Below are 20,172 nucleotides of genomic sequence, written 5' to 3'. Positions count from 1 at the left end.
TCTGGAATTCTGTGTCTCCTTTTTGCAACGTAATATGTCCTTTCACAAGGCTCTATTAAGGAGAAATGAGATAAGCCTGTCACAGTCATGTGATACTTTTTCAACACAATTTTCATCTACTGTAGAGCTCACTTGAAATGATGGAACTGATACGTCTAAAGAATAGGTATCATCTACATGTCCACTTATCTTTCTGAAATAGTAATTTTGGACACTAATATCTTTTTCAAAATAATCAGCGAGAACTATCAGCCATTTCGCCATTTTGATTCTCTGTCTAGGAAAAAAGGGGAAAAAAATATATCTGAATCTTTGTGGTTCTGGAGATAAACATGCAAACCAGCACCAAGAAGGGGTGGACTTTACAGTCACACAAGAAGGTGTCACTTCACAGTGGCCAGCGTTGCTCATCACAGGGTTTTTAAATAGTGCTGTTCAACTCAGAATGATGTGAACACGTGCATTCAACCAACTATGTATTCTTAGGTCATATGTCATTTTTTCTGGCTTCGCAGTTGAGTCAGATGAACGTTTCATGATGTTTTATAAACATCTGTATTCACACTAACCCAGTTTATTAACTTGGCAGAGGAGGGAGGGGCGTCCAGTTCATTATTTTGTTTATACCTTGACTATTCCACAGAGGATTAGAAATGGCTTACTAAATTTCATGTGATGCAAAGGGAGTAAGGCAGTAATTAACACAATCTGAAAAAAAAGGGAAAATAATGTGAAGAAAATAAAAAATTCAGGAGTCAGATTAGCACACAGTAGTCCATCTGTACAGTTGCCAGGAGTGGGCCACAAATTTGGCTCTCAGTTTCCTTTGCTGGGCCAAAGCAAAGGGAACACATTCTATTATAAGCTCCACTGGCTTTTAATAAAAATAAAATAAAATAGACTAGTTGTTCCACATAAAAACTCTCCTTTAGGCACATCTCGACAAGGTCTATTTCTCACAACCAGCACTCGATAAAGATTATGCAACTGAGAATTCGAGTGTTTTATTCTCTGATAAGAAAGTAGGGTGCAGATATTTGAGGTTGCCAGTTAAGGGAAGATCCATATATTTTGATAATCAGCTGGGCAGTTGTGAGGGATAAAGGCCTCCTGTGAAAATTGTTAACTGTGTGCAGGGTCTGATAGGATGAGCTCAAGCCCTGACCATTATGCTAACAAGAGTGAAGGTCAGGGCTGGGCCAAGGCATTGCGACTCAGTAGGGTTCATAATGTGGAGCAGGAAGTATTCAAATGCTGTTTCATCTCATGATGTTCCAGGTCAGCAGTCTAGTCTCCAGTTTGCTGGTTCTGGGTCCTTTTCCTCCCTGAATGTCTGGTGCAGATATCCAGGTGTGCTCTGTGTACTGCTGCTGTGTAATAAATTACCCCAAAACTTGATGGCTAAAAGAAGAAAAAAAAGGTTTGGATTCTGTTAGTCATGGATTTGGATAGAGCACAGAGGGCAGGGACTGTTTCTTCTCCACCATGTCTGGGGCCGCAGGTGAGGGTCATCCACTGGGAGTAATTTGATAGTCGTAGGCCAGAGGCATCTTAAAGGACTTTATTCACACGCCGGCGATTGATGCTGGCTGTCGGCTGGGACGTCAGCTGGAGATGTCCACTGAGATGCTTATCTGTGGCCTTGGCTTCTTCACTACCTGTTGCACTGTACCCCTTACAAGGCGGTGAGGGCTCCAGAAGCAAGTGTCCCAGATGACAGGCAGAAGCTGTAAGCCTTGTATGACAGGCATGTCATACCTTAGAAGCCAGGTGGCGTCACTTCTATTCCATTCTGTTGATAGCAAGCAAGTCATGGGTCCACCCAGACTCAAGGGAGGGCCATAACCCGCACATCTCCACGACAGGGGTGCCAAGATCGCGTTGGAGAGACGCATGTCGGATGGGAGATACTGTTGTGGTCGTTTTTGAAAAATAAATCTGCCCCAACGTGTGTAAAGAGCCACTCCCTGCTCTGCGTTGTTGCTCCGTTGTCTTTGCAATGCCAGGTGAGAAAAGGTGAGATGCAGGGAAACAAATTCAGCCAGAATGTTTTAACCTGCCTTTTCTGGGAAAAAAGTAAAGCCCTCAAGGCCTCCTGAGACCAGGCTAGCTCACCTGGACTAGGAGTTCCGCATGGAAACTTGTGAACAAACCGCTTTGTATTAGGTAGGCTGCACATTTTGCATCAAGTGTCTCTTCAGACTGTCTTCTTCTTGACCTCAGAAAGGTAGTAATTGACTGAAGAATAGGAAAATCAGAACCCTGGCTGTTTGTTAATATATTACAGACATAATTAACAAAAAGAAGGCTCCTAAGCAATATAGATTCATAATGGCTCCATCCTAAAAGGTATAAGGCTAGGATACTATTTATTACAAAAAGTAAAGACTTTCATATATAAAACTGAGACACATGGCTGCCACTAAAATTGTTTTTTTGTTTTTTTTTTTTTAAGTTCACATTTGAGATTTCTTTTCAGGCCAATTAAATCAGTTCATCAGTTTCACTGTCTGAAATCATTCAGATCATTAAGAGATTTGTCTTTTGAGTCTGCTTGAATGCACTGATATACCAAGGATTCACCTTCAAGAAAATCTATTAGATTTCACTAAAATTTACACTAAATTGAACAGCCTTACCAAAGCTTTTCAAGACTTTTCACTACAGTTTTTCATCTGGAGTAGGATTAGTTCAGTAGGACACTCAAGAAAAAAAATCCTTCATTGTTTGGGACCGTCCCGCGCATTGTAGGACATCCAGCTCAGCCCTTGCCACTAAGTGGCTTCAGCGACCACGAGCTGTCCAACTCCCCACCAGGACCAGCAGTGCCAGGAGGAGGAGCCGCAGTCAGAGGTGAAGGCTGCAACAGATGCAGTGCCCGTGAAACTGTCAGCCTTGAAGGCAGTTATGCGCAAACACACCGCTTGGCTGTGGAAGCCATTCCCAGCAGCCCACCTTCAAGGCTGATCTGCCGATGAACCCCTGGGTCATCCATGAGCCAGATCCAAAAAGAAGCTCTTTCTTATTCCAGCTGAGCGGCAGCTTTCTGGCCTAGACCACTTACAGCTGTGGCTTTGAGGAGTTTTCTTCACTCTCTTTTTCCTCTGAGTCATTCCCTTTGCTTTTCTGGTCAAGCTGCTAGAGATGGAATGACTGTCCCAGGGTCCCTTGTCACATTCTTCCTTCTGGAAAAGACAAAAAAGAAAATGGCCTTACTTGAAGACTTTGTCCTCAAGCATCTGGTGAGCCTCAGCCTTCCTCACTTCTCCGGGAACAGTCAGGCGTGCCCCTCAGTGGAGGTCAGGGGCCGGGCGTGCAGGACCTTGGGCTGTGCTAGTGTTTCCCCTGGACACAGTCACATGCACCCATGCACTACCATGTCCATATCTGCATGCCTCCAGAAGACTCCATCATCTGGAAAAGTGATGAGGGGTAGCAAGGGTGTTCCTGTGGGATGGAGCAAAAAGGAGGAAGGGAGGAAGAGAGCGTCCAAGCAGAGAAAGAGAAGGAGGGAGAGAGCAACAGCAAGGGCCACTGAGAGCCAGAGAGGGAGAAAGGCTGACATCTCTTGTCTATGGGGTCCCCATGCAGTCCCGCTCCCCATTCTTTTCTGCCACCCGCTTTCTCCATAGGCGCTTCCTCAAAGCTCCCAATGTTGGCTGCGAGGTTCAGAATATGTAGAGGCTCCGATCTGCCAACAGCACTTCAAGACTGGATAATGACATACAGATTGTTTTTCTCCATCTTTGGGATTTGGAGCAGCCTGAGGAGTTGCCAAAGCCTGCCTTGTTGTAAGACTCTTTCTGAAGGCGCGCACTGTCTGATCACTGGCTCCATGCTGCTGGGAACACTGGAGCAGCTGTCCAGGGTGGCAGGGACCACCTGGGATATGGAAATTACCGGGAACCCTGTTTGGCTTTTGCCACAACCCCTGAAGCATTCTGGGAATTCGGATTTCTGTTGTTTCTCTCCACTGGCCCCTTAGGGGAAAAAGGCAGCAAACAGGGACCACGTGTTTTGCCAGAAAAGCCCAAAAGGAAGATGGCTGCAGTTGTCAATGACTGGCATTTCAACAGGACTGTATATTTATTTCGAAGTATATTTGCACGGCTAGGAAGCATCTCGCAAGGATGAGATGATAAGCTGTGTTGGTGCCAAAACAGGACTAGAAAAACAGGCTTGTTCTGAGAATGGCTTGCATCCCGCGAGTCAGTGTTAAGAAAATCCTTCCTCCACAGGCAATAGCTGCTCTTAAGACATTAATGCTTAAGAGAAAATAAGGCTGGGAATCCCTATCTCATGACACACTGTCCGCACACAGTAGGTTCTCAATGAGAGCATGCGGGAGGGGGGAGCCCCTGGGAGGATGGGGAACCAGCAGCACAAGGGGAAGCCACACTCCCCAGAGCCTGAGTGCCAAGGCTCTTAACCCCCACAGGAGAGGGCAGAGTGCAACGCAGGCCCTCAGGACGCCCGTGGTTCTGCACAGGGTGCCCTCACCCTGTGCACGCAGGCAGGAGGAGCAGGTGCCGCCCAGTGTCACCTTCCCACGCGGGGACGTGGAAGCTCCTTGGTTCTGTGGTTTCCTTGAACAAGAATGGGATTATTAGTGAACGAGGCCAGCCTCCTGGGTGGTAACAAAAAAGGAATTTGGTAGAAAACACATCATCCAAGTTGGATTAACTCAGCTCTGTGGCCTGGGCAGGTTCCCAGGTCATCCAGCCAGACGCAGGGCCTCTGAGAGACGCGAGGCTAGAATGTGTGTGAGGACATGAGGGCAGGGAGAGGCACGGCCGTGGGGCTCTGCAGAGGCTGCCCCTGACCCCCCAACCCACTGGCACACACCTCCCTTGCCATCCGTTACCTCCTGGCCAACACCAAGGCCTCTACACATTTGCCCATTTTTCTAGTGGACACAGTCTTTATCAGAAGCCCACATGGAACATAAGTCATCCAGCAATTTCTTTCTTAACCCACTGCCTGTCCACGGCTTGCTCATTCTGTGCTCAATTTCCTTTGGATCAGAGTGCCCCTGGGTATCAAGACTACATTATTCTGTTCTTCTGCCTGTAAGCCAAGAGCCTGACCATTCTGGTTTTGCTATTGTTGTATTTGTTTTAAATATTAGCCGTTTTCCATTCCAGGCAATTACAACTGTATTTACTGTAAGTTCCTCTGTTGTGGGTGTTTTCCCCATTCCCAACCTACAGGCTGCTGTGTGAGCAGTAACTCGTCACTGCGTTACAAGTACAAAGTCGGGGAGTCATAAACTTGGGGGCCTTTAACTTGAAAATACCAGTGAGGATGGGGGGAGGGGAGGAGAAGAAATATAACTATGGGTGGGCCAGTGGGCTCGTAAGACCAAAAAAAAAAAAAAATGTTGCTAAATAGACGTATATCTTGAGAAAAATACCGTGCCATCTGCTCCCTGCGAGATGCTGCGTTTGGGTAGGATGAGCTGATTTCTGCAGTGTTTACTTGATAGAACAGCCGCCGTTGTGGTCCCAAGACAAGAAAACTCCATCCTGCCCTCCTTTTGCTTTCAGTACTTCTCACCTCTTTATCACTCACCTTCCTCTGCTCCTTGGGCTGAGCTCACAACTTAAGTCAAGAGTCAGGATTCTTTCAGTTTCAAGTGACAGAAACCCAACTAACACTATCTTAAGCAAACAGGGGATTTGTGGATTCATGTGTTAGAAAGGACATTAGGGAAGCTCTCAGGTCAAATGAAAAAAGTAAGAACCAGGACCTTATGACAGGAACCAGGATTTCTCCCTTCCCTCCCCTCCCCCCTCCTGCCTCCCCCGGTAACTATCACCTCTGCTGTCCTTGCTGGGCTCCATTCTGCAGGCGGAGCTCCACGCACCCGGAAGATGGCGCTTACAAGTCCCACATTCTCATCCACCCAGTGCCTTCACCCTAGAGGACGGCACTTCCGCCCACAACTTCCATATACAAGCTCAGAAAAAGCTCTGATTGTCTATCTCGGGGCTAATACTCTCCAAAAGGATAGAGTGACCTGATTGTCTAATTTCAGCCTTGAGTCTACCTGTGGCCCCGAGAGCAGGATTTATTACCAGAAGAAAGGCAAGAGGGAAAAAAACAAAACAAAAAACATGCCTGGCAGCGAAACACAGCAGTTCCCGGGTTCCTGTCTACCCTCCCATCCTAAACCTTTCAGCTGAGGATGAAAAGTACGAAGGCCCCAAAGCTGACCTGAACTGTAACAGCAAATTAAATCCTACCTGGAAAAATTGCCTGTCAGTCACTTAGCAAATCACTTTTGCTCTCTCTGTGCGTCTCACCGAGAGGTCACGTGTCTCTAACGTAGAGTCTCCGGTATAAAACCGGATGTAGAGTCAGCACACTGGCTCATTCTCAACTCTGCTCCATCCTGTCGAGTTTGCTCAGCAGGTTAAAGCAGCTCTCTGCCCTTCGCTTTCTTCATGTGAAAAGGAACAATAATGCCTCCTTCGTGGAGCTGTCATCAGCGTTAACAGGATAGTTAGCGTTGGTGACAGGCGTGTCAGAGGAGAGATGGCTGGTATTAACCATCACGGCCGCAAGGCGAACAGTGCCTTTCCAGGCAATCTTGATGACAAATCCTGGAAACTGGCTCCCACACAGGGGGCCACATGAGTTTCCTAAACGTGTGCTCTCACACACGTATATTCCTAAGGAATTTTGCATGGTTGCCTGGACCGAAGAGATCCCGGACTTCCCCGTCGCCGGGCGGGGGCGGGGTGGGGGGAGGGGCACTGACTCAGTCCTACGTCCCACGCACATGCCCAGCTTCCTGGACCTCATCCTCTTTGAGTTTTCTCTCTCTCACTCTCTCTCTGCACATTCAGGAGTGTACACATTTCTGTCCAGCACCCTGAAGTCTCTGGAAGAGAAGGACCATATCCACCGTGTCCTGGACAAGATCACAGACACCTTGATCCATCTGATGGCCAAAGCGGGCCTGACTCTGCAGCAACAGCACCGGCGTCTGGCCCAGCTCCTCCTCATCCTCTCTCACATCAGGCACATGAGGTGAGGCGTCCTTGGGTTTCCCATGGGAGAGACGTAAAGAAATCAAGCCCCTAACAATATGTTACAGCTGGCCCAGGAAGGCCTGATGCCTGAGAACAGATAACACACTCGGGACGGTTCCCGGCACATAGCGTAAAGGCTGTGGGAGGATAGCAGAGGCGAGGCAGTAACTCTGTCTGCGGTGTGGGCGGGTGTCCGCGAAGCCTTCAGAGAGGAGATGATACTTGCGCTCAGCTTGGCGCATGCGCAAGATCTCAGCCGGGGAAGCGTGTGCAGCATGCAGCTCAGGGGAGGAGGGTCCCGTTGGGTTGTTCTCTCTGCGCCAGCCAATCGGGGGAAGTCTGCGAGCACACTCGTCCTCGGAAAGCACTGCGCACGTCCATTACTGTTCCTGTGTCACACTCTCCTTGCTTACAAGTGGAAATTCTTAATGAGAGGCTCTGGGTCCAAACGCCTCGTGGATGGTCAACGCTGACTCCTCCATGCCTCTCAATCCATTCTCGTCACCCCCGTTGCCATTACCCTCGCCCGAGCCACCATCATCTCCTCCTGGATTTCTGCCCCAGCTGCCTAACCTGTCCCCCTGTCTTCAACACAGAGCCTTTCTAATCCATTCTCCACAGTAGAGCCAGTGTGATCATTCTGATACCAAATCTTATCACATTGCTTTCCTACTTAAAGCCTTGAAATGGCTTCCCATTGCTTTTAGATGAAAGTATAAATCCATTTATTTTGCTTATATTCCTTCTTATGTTCTAGCCTTACTTAACTTTCAGGACTTCCTGGTAGCCTGGGCTGTAGCCTCCATCAGCTGTTCTCTGAGTCAAGGGGGACTTCCGCTTCAGGCTGCAGATGGGCTGCACAGCTGTTTACCTCCTCTGGGCTCACGCACACATCTGCGGGTCAGCTGATGGAAGCAGGGCACAGCTGGGAGACTCTGCATCTAGCTGCAGGCCTGAAGGTTGGCCAGGTGACTACCCCGTGTGCCTCTTGCCCTCCTTGTAGCCACAGGAGAGCTGGGACATGTTCTCCTCATATTGATGGCAGAGGCACAAGAAAGTGAGTCTGTTTGGGGAAGTGCCTTTTAATCTTTTAGTTAAGTCATGTCCACGAACATTCCCTTGGCCGAGCAAGTCACGCGATAAAGCCCAAAGTCAAGGATCATGGACACATGGCACAGAGAGTGAATCTTTCTGAACAGTAAGCTAATCTATCGTAGCTTAGATATGACTCCTTGCAGGAAGCATCTCCTGACCCTTAACACCTAGGTGAGATTTATACCCTGTTCTGATTGTTACTGCTCATTTTTTATCTTTCAGCACCATTAGACTGTAAACTCTGTGAGGCAGTTATCACAACCCATTTTGCTTACTCTGTGTTCCCAGTACCACCTAGCATAGGGCTTGGCACATAGTAACTACTCAATAAATATTTTCTATAGAAGGACGATAGCAGAGGAAATAGAGCCTTTCTGTGCCAAAAGGTAAAAGTGGCCTTGTTTCCATTCTAAATGGCTGGCCAGAGGCTTAGTGGGTACCATTCCCGTGAACAGAACCCAGCCTGCAGGGAAGAGATGAAGAAAGTATCGGATTCTTTACTCCAGAAAGGCCACAACAGTGAGGTGAAGTGATGATACTCCTGCATGATGAAGTCTCTATGACCTTGGGCTTACACCAGAACCCCAGGAATGAAAAAGAGATTCTGTTTCTTAGTGGCTATGAGGGAAGGGCCAAAGTGGCTAGAAAGAGTTAGATTAATTTTTAAGGGGTCTTCAGACCTTGAGACTGAGTCAAATGGCAAGAAGTTCATCCCATCAAAGTCCCAGGTGCCTCCTTTTCTGGAGATAACTTTGGCACCTGTTAGCTTCTTGAGAAAATAAGTATATCTTTCTTTCTTTGCCTGTCCCACAGTGCCGTATATGAAGTCTTACATGTCGTATATGCTCACAACATTACTGAGTGAATGCGTGAATAAATGAATGAATGAACAAATTATCTAGGTTTTTCCTGTGAATTTGAAATTCACAAATGATGGCTTTCACCTGCCAAAGTTGGGGAGAAAGTGACTGCAGTCTCTGTTCTCAGGGAGTCCCTAAGAATCCCTGGGTCACAGATGAAGGACTCACATTGGCCAAGTTGAGCAGGTGACTGCATTTGGAGTACACATTTTCAGTCCTTTCCCATCCATTTCTTTTGATGAATATTACACAGAAGGAAGAGGGGGATAGATCAGAATAACATAATCCCCTACCAAATTTCCTGACAGAGAGAGTAACCTTCCCCTTGAAGAAAATGTATTAGCTCTCCTCCAAGCTAGGAATTTCACTGACGTAGAAACCACGTATCACAGATGAAGGTTTTTTTGTTGTTGTTGGTAGGAATTGCTGAATTTTCAAATCCGTTAACTGCTTCTCAGCATTAGCCAGCCTAATTCGTTAATAACAAGTATATTTGCACTGCATATGCAGGCCTTGCTAGTTTTACTGGCAACACATGGCCAAGGGCAACGGCAGCGAGAGTTCCTGTTTGAATTGTGTGACGAGCTGGAGAGAAGTTGCTATTCTATCGCAAGCTTTGAGCTTTCTCTCTCTCACTCACACACACACACACACACCCACATACCAACAACAATATTATGGTGCCTCATTACAGCCAATCTAAATCACGGAACTCTGTTGTGTTAAGCTTGGCCCCAGCCATATGTTGTTATTCAGAGCGTTGAACACCAGATTTCATCTGATGGTAAATGTGATTCATTAGGTTGCAAGAGGAAGACGGTGTCAGATCCAGGGGCATTTAACTTTAACAGCATTTTAAATTAAAACAGAAACAAGAAAACAAAATCCCACTGAAAAACGTAATCTAGGTGGTTGTGTTCTATGGCCCGAATCACTTTGATGCTGTGTTTTCATGGCGCGTCTCCAGCTAGGGCTGACTGTTCCCCTACTGAAAATGCAAATATGTTTTAGGATGTTCTTGGTCTGTCTACTCATGATCCATGATTCTTTTTAAAGAAATGTCAAGCTAGAGAATAGTTTTTTTTTTTTTTTTTTTCCCTGGTTGGTAGTGTTGTGGGGACAGAGCAGAGATGTAGCTGGTGGAGGACGGGGCTGGGGGTCGGGGGAAGAGTGGTAAAAGGAGAAGCACCATGTACATGCATTGCCCTCGGTCCATCTACCCCATATTTTCTGAGCATTTACCGTGTTCTCGCCACTGTTGGAGACCTACAGGATGGACACGTTGCAGCCCCTCACCGAACTTGCACAGTGTGTGTTGGGATGTGGGTTGGCAGTGTGTGTGTGCGTGCACGTGCTTATGGAACAAAAATAAACATACATACAGACATACATACATAGGAGAATTTCAGGTTGTCGTAGTGCTGGGAGAAAAACAGTAACGTGAAAGCCAACGGCTAAACCTGCAGGGCCTTGAGCCGAATGCCACTGGGGTCATGGAAGGCCTTTCAGAGCAGGTGGCATTTGAAGATCTGGGGGAAGTTCATCCAGGTGGGGGGACAGCAAGTGCAGATACCCTGAGTCTGGAAGTCTTGCTTTGTTTCTTTAGGGCCAGCATGAAAACTAGGGTGGATAAAGGGAGTAGGTTAGGGAGAGAGGCAGGACAAGCCGTGTCAGTTGGACCTTGCATAGCACGGACAGAAATTTAGATTTTATTCTGAGTTACATGGGAAGCAACTGAACAGTTGGAAGCAAGGGAACTTGAATGGTTTATTGCACATTTAAAAAGCTCTTTCCTGGGGCTTCCCTGGTGGCGCCGTGGTTGAGAGTCCGCCTGCCGATGCAGGGGACACGGGTTCGTGCTCCGGTCCGGGAAGATCCCACGTGCCGCCGAGCGGCTGGGCCCGTGAGCCACGGCCGCTGAGCCTGCGCGTCCGGAACCTGTGCTCCGCAACGGGAGAGGCCACCACAGTGAGAAGCCCGCGTACCGCAAAAAAAAAAAAAAAGAAAAAAAGAAAAGAAAAAAGAGCTCTTTCCTGGAAATCTAAAAAAGAGAGGATATATGTATACGTACCTGATTCACTTTGCTGTACAGCAGAAGGTAACACAGCATTGTAAAGCAACTCTACTCCAAGAAAAAATAATAAAAAATAAAGTAAAATAACAATTTAAAAATAAATAAATTAATTGAATTAAAAAATAAAAACTCTTTCCTACATGGTAGCCTATCTCATCTGTTCTCTTTTTAGATGTAATTGTGATAGAGGGAAAGAAATTCACCTGCATAGTAAATCCTAGACTGGCTCTTTAAATAGGAAGAAAGGTTGGCGTATCAGTGTCGCTGGGGTTTTTCTTACTTGTCCTTCCTCGGCATGTCAGCAGTCCTGCATCTGGGGATGGTCTAAAGTGGTCCTGTCTGTGTCTTCCTGCCCACAGTAACAAAGGCATGGAGCATCTGTACAGCATGAAGTGCAAGAATGTGGTGCCTCTCTATGACCTGCTGCTGGAGATGCTGGATGCCCACTGCCTGCGCGCCCCAGCCAATTTCGGGAGCGCACCCACGGAGGACGTGAACCAGAGCCGGCTGGCCACCGCCGGCTCCACTTCGTCACATTCCTTGCAAACGTATTACATCACCGGGGAGGCAGAGAATTTCCCCACCACGGTCTGAGAGCTCCCCGGCTCCCCCAGGGTTCTGAGGATCCCTGCCGCACTTTATCCACATCGTGCGTCACTCTAGCCGACTTCTGCCCCTGCACACACTCTGGCATGCACCCAGCGCTGGCTTTCTAAGATGGGTGGCCATTCATTTGCTCGCTCAGTTCCAAGTGGCACGCCTTCTTTTGGGAACAGCCAAAGGGATTCCAGGGCTACTTTCTCTGTAACAGCTCTCTCTCTCTCCCTTTGCTACCTTACTCGGCATGAGGATTCCCTTAGCGTTTCATGACTGAGCTCTGTCTACGAGCTGGGCTCAGGTGCCTGTGCACTTTAGCTGCTTGTGACCCAAGGCCTGGAGAGTGGACATTTCACCTCCGTGAATGTGAAGCACTTTTTAATGGATCTTATTTAAGCATAAGCCACAGGAAAGAATTGAAAGTGGCTCCTTTAATTGCTGACTTGGAGAAAGCTGGGTCCAGGGTTCATTATAACATCCTCTTGTATTCCTATAGTAACGTATCATTTTATTAAAGTCAGACCTTAAAGCTTCTGCTCTGTTGCATGGCTGTAGCAGAATATCTGGTGATTGTCCACCCACTTCCCCTATAGGAATACAAGATGCACACAGGGAAAGAAGAGCCCCTAATTGTCAAGACTTTGTCAGCTAAATACACTGCACCTTCAGATTTGCTGAATGCTTTGCCATTAGCTTTTGAGAGCACTAGGTATAGGTCATGGGTTCCAGTTAATTCTTGCTTTTTCCCATGGACCCATGGAAAACAGCAAGTTGATCCCAGTTAAGTCACCTCCACATACACCAGTTTCTTTGTGAGAGATAAATTCTTGTTTTTTGTTTTTTTTTTTCATTTTATAAAAGAAAGCCCTCTCCCCCCAGGACTTGCAGTAAATGGGCTTCAGGACCTGTTCTGGTGTGATCTCACTCTTACCAGCAGAGGGCGCTCTGCTTGGCTCTTCCTGGTGTGTAACTTACAAGGTGAATTAGGTGTAGCGCCCAGGCTATGACCAAGGGCAGTTTAAATGAGCAGGCACCCTGGTGACACTTTTAGCCCTGGAGCACTGGGCTTAATAGTAAATGTGCATGATTCTTGTAGGTACTAGAGACCAAAGAGGAAAGCAGGGCAGAAACTGGATAAAACTCTGAGGCTCAGGGTGGCCCTGCCACAGGCTGCAGCCACTTAGGAGTGCTACTGGCAGACCCCATACTGCACTGCGGGGCTGCCCGGGGGTCCATGGGGCAGTCCTCCTCTTCCTCATTTCCCCGCATGGCCCAGGTTGGAGGCACACTCTGGGCGGGGGAGGAGGGCCAGGACTGGAGCGCTCCGTACTCAGGCTGCCTGGGGCCTGGTCAGACCACACCTGCCCTTGGTTGTTTAGAGCTCATCCAAAAATCAGGGTTTGGCCTTGAGGGGAAAACAAACAAACAAACAAACAAACTTCCCTAGAGTCTATTTCATTAAACTTCATAAGCCAAGAGAGCAAGACTAGAATTGGGCCATGGGAATCCTTAAACCTATAGGCTAAACAAGCGAGGCCTACTCCAGCCACAGGGCAGATTTCCCTGGGTCTTTGCTTCTCTAAAGCAATTATGGATTATTTCCCCTTTTCAGCTAAAAAGAAAGTTTGGTTTCCTCTGGTGACCGCATTGTCTGTAACTCAAACCCCAGTGATTGATAGGCAATGTGTTAGCCAACAACCCAGCCAAGCTTCTAGGGCTTCTCTTGGGATGCCTGTTACAAAAAAAAATGGATTTCATCCATTTCCAGTGACCCAATCAGTGATCACCAAAGGACTGGGAACCTGGGAGGGCCAAAAAAAAAAAAAAAGTATTTTTCACAAGTGCATCTAAATTTGGGGGCAATTTTATGTATCAATATCTGCAGTAAGAATGTTTAGAACATAATTCTTTTGTTGTTTTTGTTTAAGAAGCACCTTATATAGTATAATATATATTTTTTTGAAATTGCAATGCTTGTTTGTCAGACAACTGAATGTAGTAATTCTGTTCTGGATTTAATTTGACTGGGTTAACATTCAAAACCAAGGAAAAATGTTTACTTTTTTTGTATTACTACCTTGTGATGTAGTCATTGATGCCTAAGGCCTGGTGATTATTCATTTAAATGAAGATCACATTTCATATCAACTTTTATATCCACAGTAGACAAAATAGCACTAATCCAGATGCCTATTGTTGGATACTGAATGATAGACAATCATATGTAGCAGAGATTATGCCTGAAAAGGAAAATTATTCAGGGCAGCTAATTTTGCTTTACCAAAATATAAGTAGTAATATTTTTGGACAGTAGTGAGTGGGTCAGTGGGTTCTTTTTAATGTTTATACTTAGATTTTCTTTTAAAAAAAATAAAAACAACAAAAAAAATTCTAGGACTATAGGTGATGTAATACCAGCTAAATCCAAACAATAATCCAGTGGAGGGTTTTACATTATTCATCTGAGATGTTTGTATTCATGTTAAGATACTACTACATTTGAAATGGGGCAGAGAACACCAGATGGTTGGTATGTTAGCCCGGGAGTTTCAAGTAATTTTAAAAATCTCTTCTTATTTGAAGTGCCACTAATGGACAGCTGATACTTTGCCGCTGACATTACTCTTGGGTGTAGGGAATATGCTGTATTTTTTCCCCCCACTCTGAGACAATTTAAAGTTTGAAAGCCATGGTGGATCGGGGTGGGGTGGGTGGGTGAGGATGGGGTGGGGAAGTGGGTTTAGGAATTTGAAGAATGGGAAATACCGTAATAAGAGTCTTGAAAGTATTTTGAAGCAGATCAATACTGGCGCCTGGGGTATGCACCGGGGTTCAGTATTTCACTTGTGCCCTGTTAACCACAAATAAGTAGCTGTATCTGACAGCCATTCAGATATAATGGCAGCTTGAGTTCTAGGGAAGAACTAGTGGCATCTGCAGTACAGTCCAAGGAATAGCTAGTGGCCTGTGTTTCTTTTAGCCATTGCCTAGCTCCAGGCTTGCGGTAATGATTCTGCAATGCTGTCATGCAACAATCAGAGAGGCTAGTTCATCCAAAGAGAAGACCCTGCGTAGGGTGCAAAATCCAGCCCCTAAGGAAGTGTAGTCGTTGATTAGATTTCCCTATTTAACCTTACAACTATGTTTAACCATGCCATATCCTATGCCTTTCGGGGGCTGAACAAATAAGGGACTTACTGATAATTTACTTCTGATCCCATTAAGGTGTTCTTGCGTTAAAATCTTATACACTGAAATGGCCGTTGATTTAGGCCACTGGTCCGTGAAACCAATTCCAAATCCCTTCCTATTCATACTTCCCAACTCTGAGGTGGACTGTGGATACCGGTAGTGATCACTAGGACCATAGTAATGTCTGAAATTCACAGGCAAATTTGCTTCAGGGAGCTGGTTATTGGAAAGACAAACAGAGTCATACACAGCTTCTGAGACAACTGTGATTCTCTTTGGTGCAAGTCTTGGGAGGATGATTCAGATGACACTGCACACCTCCAGGATGAACTCCCTGAAAACTTACTCTCAACTGGAGCAAATGACTTTAACTGTGGTCCCAAATATCCACCTTTTCATGAGTGTTATCTCTGTTTCTAACTGCAGTTCCTTTCCATTTGGATTAAAGTGAGTGTGGCCTCTTTCTAAGTCACTTAAAATTGTTGTTCTAAGTACCTGCTGCCTCTATTATGGCACTTCAATTTGCACTGTCTTTCAGAGATTCAAGAAAAATTTCTATTCTTTTTTTTTTTTTTTTTTTTTTGCATCCAAATGTGCCTGAACTTTTTAAATATGTAAATGCTGCCATGTTTCAAACCCATCTTCAGTGTGTTTTTACAGAGCTGTGTACCCTGGAAACCACATACAGCCCCATGAGCAGGTGCCTGAGGCACGGACCCCTTTGCATTCACAGAGAGGTCATTGGTCATAGAGACTTGAATTAATAAGTGACATTATGCCAGTTTATGTTCTCTCACGGCTTATAAACAATGCTTTTTGTGCACTACAAATTCTTCAGTGTAGAGCTCTTGTTTTATGGGGAAAAGCTCAGATGCCAAATTGTGTTTGATGGATTAATATGCCCTTTTGCCGATGCATACTATTATTGATGTGATTCTGTTTTGTTGCAGCTTTGCTTCGTTTAATGAAACACACTTGTAAACCTCTTTTGCACCTTAAAGAAAGTAAAGAATCCAGTGGGATGCTCAAGCACCTTAAACAATTTTCTCTACCTATTTGGTGTTCAAATAAAGAATTCAATGAAAGACGTTTGGTTTTCTTTTGTCAGCTCCCTTCGTGCTGGTGGTTCAGCACTGGCTGCCCGAGGTCAAGGATCAAGGTGGTGACATGCATCTGTAGAGCACAGTGAATTCAGATGATCAGTCTGATGCCAGGCTCCCCTCCAACCCCACCTACCCCCCACCCCAACCCAGGCACAGAAGGGAATGTGTGGACCTTAGAATCAGGCAGTCCTGGCCATACTTCTTGGCTCCGGCACATGCAAGTTTTATGACCATTGGTCATGAATTTTCAGAGCCTCTGCTTCCTCATCAACAAAATGGTGATAGTAACACCTAATTCACAGGGCAATTGTGAAGATTATATGAAGTGCTCATTAAAATAGTCGTTGTTTTCTAATGCTTGATCCCAACCCCTTCTTTGCAGGGAAGAAGAACGAACGAGTGAATGGATAAATGAATGATCTGGAACTTACACAGTTGCTCGGAAACCTCTCCCCCATCGTGCACGTGAAGCAGGAAGGTGGTTCACTCCCACCCCATCCCACCTCTGGTTTCCATTTCACGACTCCCTTCCCTTTGCAGAGATACCTGCTTATTCTCTTTTCCCCATTTTCTCTGTGATTTAACTGGTGAATTGGCGGTGCGGGGGTGGGGGGGGTGGGGGAGAGGAGATAATGTGACTAATTGAGAGGTAACATAATTCGCACCTAGGCTCTGCAGCTAGATTAGTCAGTTTGAATCCTCATGCTACCATTTATTGTGTGACTTTGGGCAAGGTACTTTCCCTGTGCCTCAATTTCTTCACCTGTAAAGACGGATAATAGCGCCACCTGCCTGGAGGTGTTGCTGTGAAGACTACACAGGTTAATTCACAGCGAGCATTTAAGGACAGCAGCTGGCACTGCTTCCCCCTTTCCTGAGTCCTCTCCAACTGAGTGTCTGCACTCTCTTCATTATTAGGATGAGTTTAGTTTTTTCATTGTTTGAGTCATGTGGTTTCCAAGAAGCTTATTTTGTTTTCTTGTTCTATTATCCCTGCACAAGTTCTTCAGTCCAGATTTTCCTTGGTTTCCTCATATCTAAAATGTAAATAAGAACAATACCCACTTCATAGGGCTATTATGAAGATCGAAAGAGATAAATGTCTCAAGTGCCTCGTATAGGACCTGCCCACAGAAAGCTCTCAATACATGATAGCCATCATTATTGTAATGGTTATTATGCTCTGTGAGCATTTACATTTAATGGAATCATTGATAGGACTGGATTTACATTTGCCGTTTTGTTATTGCTGCTTTGCACATGTCTCCTGTCTTTTTCATTCCTCTATTCCTCCTTACTGGCCCCTCCTTTGTTTTGGTTAAATAAATATCTTTAGGGTAATATTTTAATTTTTGTTGATTTTTTTTACTATTTTACAGTTATTTTCTTAGTGGTTGCTCTTATACTATGGATCTTAACCTATCACAGTCTATTTTAGATTAATACTAACTTAAATTTGATACAATAAAATAAAACTCTTTGCTCCAATATAGCTCCATTCTCTCACTTCTCCTTCATATTATTATTATTGTCATATATATCTATATATGGTATAAACCCAACAATAAAATGTTATATTTGTTGGCTTATACAACTTTATATCTTTTAAAGAAGTTAAGACAAGAAGTGAGAAAATATATATATTTACAGACTTTTTAATATTAATCAACATATTTACCATTTTCAGGGCTCTTCGTTTCTTCCTGTGGATTTTATTCACATGTCTGGTGTCATTTTTTTTTCAGTCTGAAGAAATTCTTAGAGTGTTTCTTGTAGGGCAAGTCTACTAGCAATGAATTCTCTGTTTTTCTCTGGTAGTGTATTTATTTCACCTTCATTTCTGAAACATTTTTCTGGATGTAGAATTCTTGGTCATCAGTTTTGCTTTGTTTTGTTTTGAGCACGTTTGAGCACGTATCACCCCCACTGCCTTCTGGCCTCCATTGCTTCAAACCTTTAGATGCTCACCTGTATCTGATGAGTCAGCTCTTCTTTGCTACTTTCAAGATTTTCTCTTTGTCTTCATTGAACAGCATGACTATGCTGCGTTTAAGTGTAGATCTTTCTGTGTGTATCCTGCTTAGGATTCACTGAGCTTCTTGGATGTATAGATTGATGTTTTTCATCAGGTTTGGGAAGTTTCCAGCTGTTATTTTTTCAAATAATTTTTCTTCCTCTTCATCTCTCCCCTCTCCTCTGTGACTCTCATTAAATACAGGTCAGTACATTTGATGTTGTTCCACAAGTTTCTGAGGCTCTGTTCAGTTTTCTCTAATCCCTTTTTCCTCTCTTTGCTCTTCAAATTGGGCAGTTTCTGTTTACCCATCTTCAGGGGAATTGATTCTTTTCGTCTGCCATCTTGACTCTGAGGTTGAGCTCTTTCAGTGAATTTCAGTTCTTGTCCATTTCAGCTCCAGCATAATACTTGAGTTCTTTTTTCTTATAAATTCTATCTTTTATTGAGAACCCCTATTTGCTGATTCACTGTTGTCATACCTTAACTCTTTAAACATGATTTCTGTTAGATATATTAATGCATTCTATTAATAGCTGCTTGGAGTCACTGTCAGCTAAATCCAGCATCAGGGGAGACACATAAACTATTTCTTTTGACCTCTTTAGTCCCTGAGTATAGGTCACATTCTCCAGTTCCTTTGCATATCTCATAATTTTTTATTTTTTTATTTTTTGCATTACGCGGGCCTCTCACTGCTGCGGCCTCTCCCGTTGCGGAGTACAGGCTCCGGACGCGCAGGCTCAGCGGCCACGGCTCACGGGCCCAGCCGCTCCGCGGCATGTGGGATCTTCCCGGACCGGGGCACGAACCCGTGTCCCCTGCATTGGCAGGCGGACTCTCAACCACTGCGCCACCAGGGAAGCCCTCTCATAATTTTTTTATTGAAAGCTGAATGCTTCAGACACTATGTCATAGCAACTCCAGGTTCAGAGCCCCTTAAAGTGGTTTGCTATTGGTGCTGTGTTCCACTGTTGCTTGTGTCTGTGTTTAGTAACTCACCTGGGTTAAAATGGTGAAATTTGTCTCTCCAACAGTATTTGGCCTCGGATATTTCTGCTAGGTTCTTAGATTATTCTTCTCATTTTGGTTTTCAAGTCTGACTTCCGAGGAGCTGCCCCAGTGTCTGTATAGCTTCATGATTATCTAATGACTGAACAGACCTTTCCCAGCACCTGGAGCCAGGAGGACTTTTATCCTTGGCTGATGAACCTGCATGTGGACCAGGGAGCACATTTGGTTTTCAGGCTGTTTTCAAGTCTGACCCAGCTTTTTGCCTACAGGGTCAGACCGGAGTGCGGGGGAAAGCTGGGCACTTTCCAGTCTCTGCTACACATGTCTGCAGCCTCAGCCAGGGAGGCACCTGCTATAACCACAGCAACAACCTGGGGCTATTAGAGCCTTGGTCTTCCCTGCTCATCCACCAAATCAAGTGAGCCACCTGAGACCATGGGTGGGGGATGGGAGAAGCCCCTGCACTCACCCAATGCTCAGCACTTTTTAAAGAGTAAACATCTCTCATATTGCTGTATGCCTTTGGCCACTTTGCAGAGTGCTGAAATGGTTGTGTTTGTCAGTTTTGTTCGGCTTTAAGGCTGCTTTTTGGAGCAAGGATTTGCCTGTCTCCTCACTGGGCCATCCCTGGAAGCCCCCCTCTCCACATACCCTGTCCGTTGTCTTATTATCCTTCTGGGGCTACTAAGGAACAGAGCTGTCTAGAGGTGCCATGTGTTTATTTCCAGTACTCAGCCAGCTTTGGGAGAATGTTTAGCAATCTGTGGAGCTTTTAAATCTACCTGTTGGAGTTTGTCAAAGTTGGAATGCCTGACTGGGAGTACATCCACTCCCACACTGGCTCCAGATCACACTCTCCAGTGTGATATATTCTTAAGCCTTTGGGGACATTTGCATTCAGAATTGCCATATTTATTTAATTCATTAATTAATTTTATTTATTTATTTTGGCCATGCCACGCAGGTCGTGGGATCTTAGTTCCCCAGCCAGAGACGGAACCCAGGCCCCCTGCAGTGGAAGCGCGGAGTCCTAACCACTGGACCGTCAGAGAATTCCCACGAACTGCCATATTTAGATTTGCTTCTCAAAAAATTCAGAAGGGATGCCTTGGGGCAGCAAGTTTTCTAACTTTTATTATTTGGACTATGTGCATTACAAAGCTAGTTTTATGTTCACATTCATGGT

General features: G+C 45.3%; 1 protein-coding gene across 6 annotated transcripts in view; it reads left to right on the top strand.

The window, feature by feature from the left end:
• ESR1 (estrogen receptor 1) overlaps positions 1-17,307 on the top strand; it is a 268,086-nt gene extending 250,779 nt beyond the window's left edge. For 3 of the 6 annotated variants that reach the window (XM_028494821.2, XM_028494820.2, XM_028494822.1), the window contains 2 exons: positions 6,852-7,035; positions 11,426-15,940. In XM_028494821.2, coding sequence (XP_028350622.1) covers positions 6,852-7,035; positions 11,426-11,660 — 419 coding nt within the window. In that variant the 3' untranslated portion in view covers positions 11,661-15,940. Of the gene's footprint in view, positions 1-6,851; positions 7,036-7,811; positions 8,007-11,425; positions 15,941-16,340 lie in introns of those variants that run through there. The other 3 variants (XM_028494823.1, XM_028494824.1, XM_028494825.1) reach the window with 3 other exon arrangements.
• The last annotated feature ends 2,865 nt before the right edge of the window (positions 17,308-20,172 follow it).

Source organism: Physeter macrocephalus, chromosome 10 (genome assembly GCF_002837175.3).
Source record: "Physeter macrocephalus isolate SW-GA chromosome 10, ASM283717v5, whole genome shotgun sequence".
NCBI classification, from domain to species: domain Eukaryota; kingdom Metazoa; phylum Chordata; class Mammalia; order Artiodactyla; family Physeteridae; genus Physeter; species Physeter macrocephalus.
The sequence above is the reverse complement of the archived record's forward strand: the minus strand, read 5'-3'. Positions and strand labels throughout refer to the sequence as shown.